We start from the raw sequence: 1,777 nt of genomic DNA, 5'->3' as shown, positions 1-1,777 counted from the left end.
CATGTATTTTAGGTGGATCTGATCCTATTCAATCATCTATTGGATGTTGGATTTTGTCATCCGATTAACATTGGACATCTGATCCAATCCAAATCCAGATCCAGTGGATGATTTGATTGGATTGGTTTCATCTATTGGATGTTACTATTGATTATGCATTGGATCTGATTTGATTCATACAATCTTTCGATCCAATACTCAACCAATTATTCGTATATTTTCTTAAGTGATTAAAAAACAATGTATATAAATATCAATTAAAAAACAAAATTGTAAAATATTAATAATTATATATAGTTATTAATTGGATGTTAGTTGGATGGGGATTTGGATGGTCATTGTATTGGATCGGTTCGGTTTTATTAGATGTTGGACAGCCATCTAAAATCGATTGATCCAATTTAGATGTTGAAATTTTGGATCCAATATGATTGGATATCTGATGATGGTCGATCGGTTCTAATTGAATTGATCGATTAATATTGGATCAGATGATTTTTTACACACTCATGATGATATTATGGCATAAAAAATGGTTAAATAACGATTAATTAGAATAATGAAGCCGTCCTGACAATAAGTTAAATCAGCAATATATAAAGCGACTCGAATAAAATCAGTTGGACACATGCTACCGTCAGTCACACCTCTACATCCACGCCTCGGTCTTCCTCTCTTTTGCACCGCCGCTAACCCTCGCCACCGTTCGCCGCCGACATGACGACTTATGGCACCATTCCGACGTCCTCTGGCGGAGGTTCGAACCTCGAGTACTTATCCCGTGCAAAAGAACGAATAAAAACAGGACTCGGCACACGACGGCCATGGAAGGAGATATTCAATCTACGGTCGATTAACTTTCCTCACGGCGTCTCCGAAGCATATAAACGGATTAAAACGAACACCGGCTACTTTCGGATGAATTATGCGATAATTGTGCTTTTCATTTTGTTTCTTAGTCTGTTATGGCATCCGATCTCGTTGATCGTATTCGTTGTGTTGATGGCGGTCTGGTTGTTCCTTTACTTCCTCCGCGACGAGCCTCTGGTGATTTTTCACCGTGTGATTGATGATCGTGTTGTTCTGACGGTTTTATCTGTTTTAACGCTTGTTTTGCTGCTGTTGACTGACGCCAAAATGAACATACTGGTGGCGGTTTTGGTCGGGATCGTGGTCATCCTGATTCATGCTGTTTTGAGAAGGACGGATAATTTGTGCTTAGATGAAGAAGGTGCTGAGGCAGGTGGCTATTTGGTTGCTTCTCCATCGTAGAAGGTAGTCTCTCGGTTCCTTTTAGTATCAATTATAACTCTGTGGTTGTTAATTTCCAGATTTACTACTGCTCATCTGTGTTGATTCTTGAGTGGAAATGTAATTCGTGATAGTAGGAGCTTCTGTTTGTTTCAAAATTTCAACCATAATTACCTTCTGTACCTATGTGTGTATTCATGAGATTCAATTTGTGCACGAAACTGTAATTCCACTTTCATCTGACAAAGTTAGCTGTCAGAGTTTTATTCGAACATCATGTTTTGTGTAATTCCTTTCGTGAGTTTCGAATTTTCTAAACAGTTAGAGATCGAGCGATGATTATATTCATTAATGAACATTTTCAACAAAATGACGAGTCTCGATCTGAGTAACTCTGCTTTGAAATACTCAGGATCATGAACCCGCATCAACTCAGTGTGCATGTAGGCTTCCAACCAACTCCCAATTAGTTGTTATGATTGATTCATTAACAATGTAAAATGAGGTTTATTGTTAATGTGCTTGT

General features: G+C 38.1%; 1 protein-coding gene across 1 annotated transcript; it reads left to right on the top strand.

The window, feature by feature from the left end:
- The first annotated feature begins 628 nt into the window (after nucleotides 1-628).
- LOC112516849 (PRA1 family protein F3-like) lies at nucleotides 629-1,520 on the top strand. Its single transcript, XM_025124083.1, has one exon. The coding sequence runs from the start codon at nucleotides 718-720 to the stop codon at nucleotides 1,270-1,272; it is 555 nt and encodes a 184-aa protein (XP_024979851.1). The 5' UTR covers nucleotides 629-717; the 3' UTR covers nucleotides 1,273-1,520.
- The last annotated feature ends 257 nt before the right edge of the window (nucleotides 1,521-1,777 follow it).

This window comes from Cynara cardunculus (assembly GCF_001531365.2).
Source record: "Cynara cardunculus var. scolymus isolate 2C chromosome LG 8, CcrdV1, whole genome shotgun sequence".
Classification (NCBI taxonomy): Eukaryota; Viridiplantae; Streptophyta; class Magnoliopsida; order Asterales; family Asteraceae; genus Cynara; species Cynara cardunculus.
The sequence above is the reverse complement of the archived record's forward strand: the minus strand, read 5'-3'. Positions and strand labels throughout refer to the sequence as shown.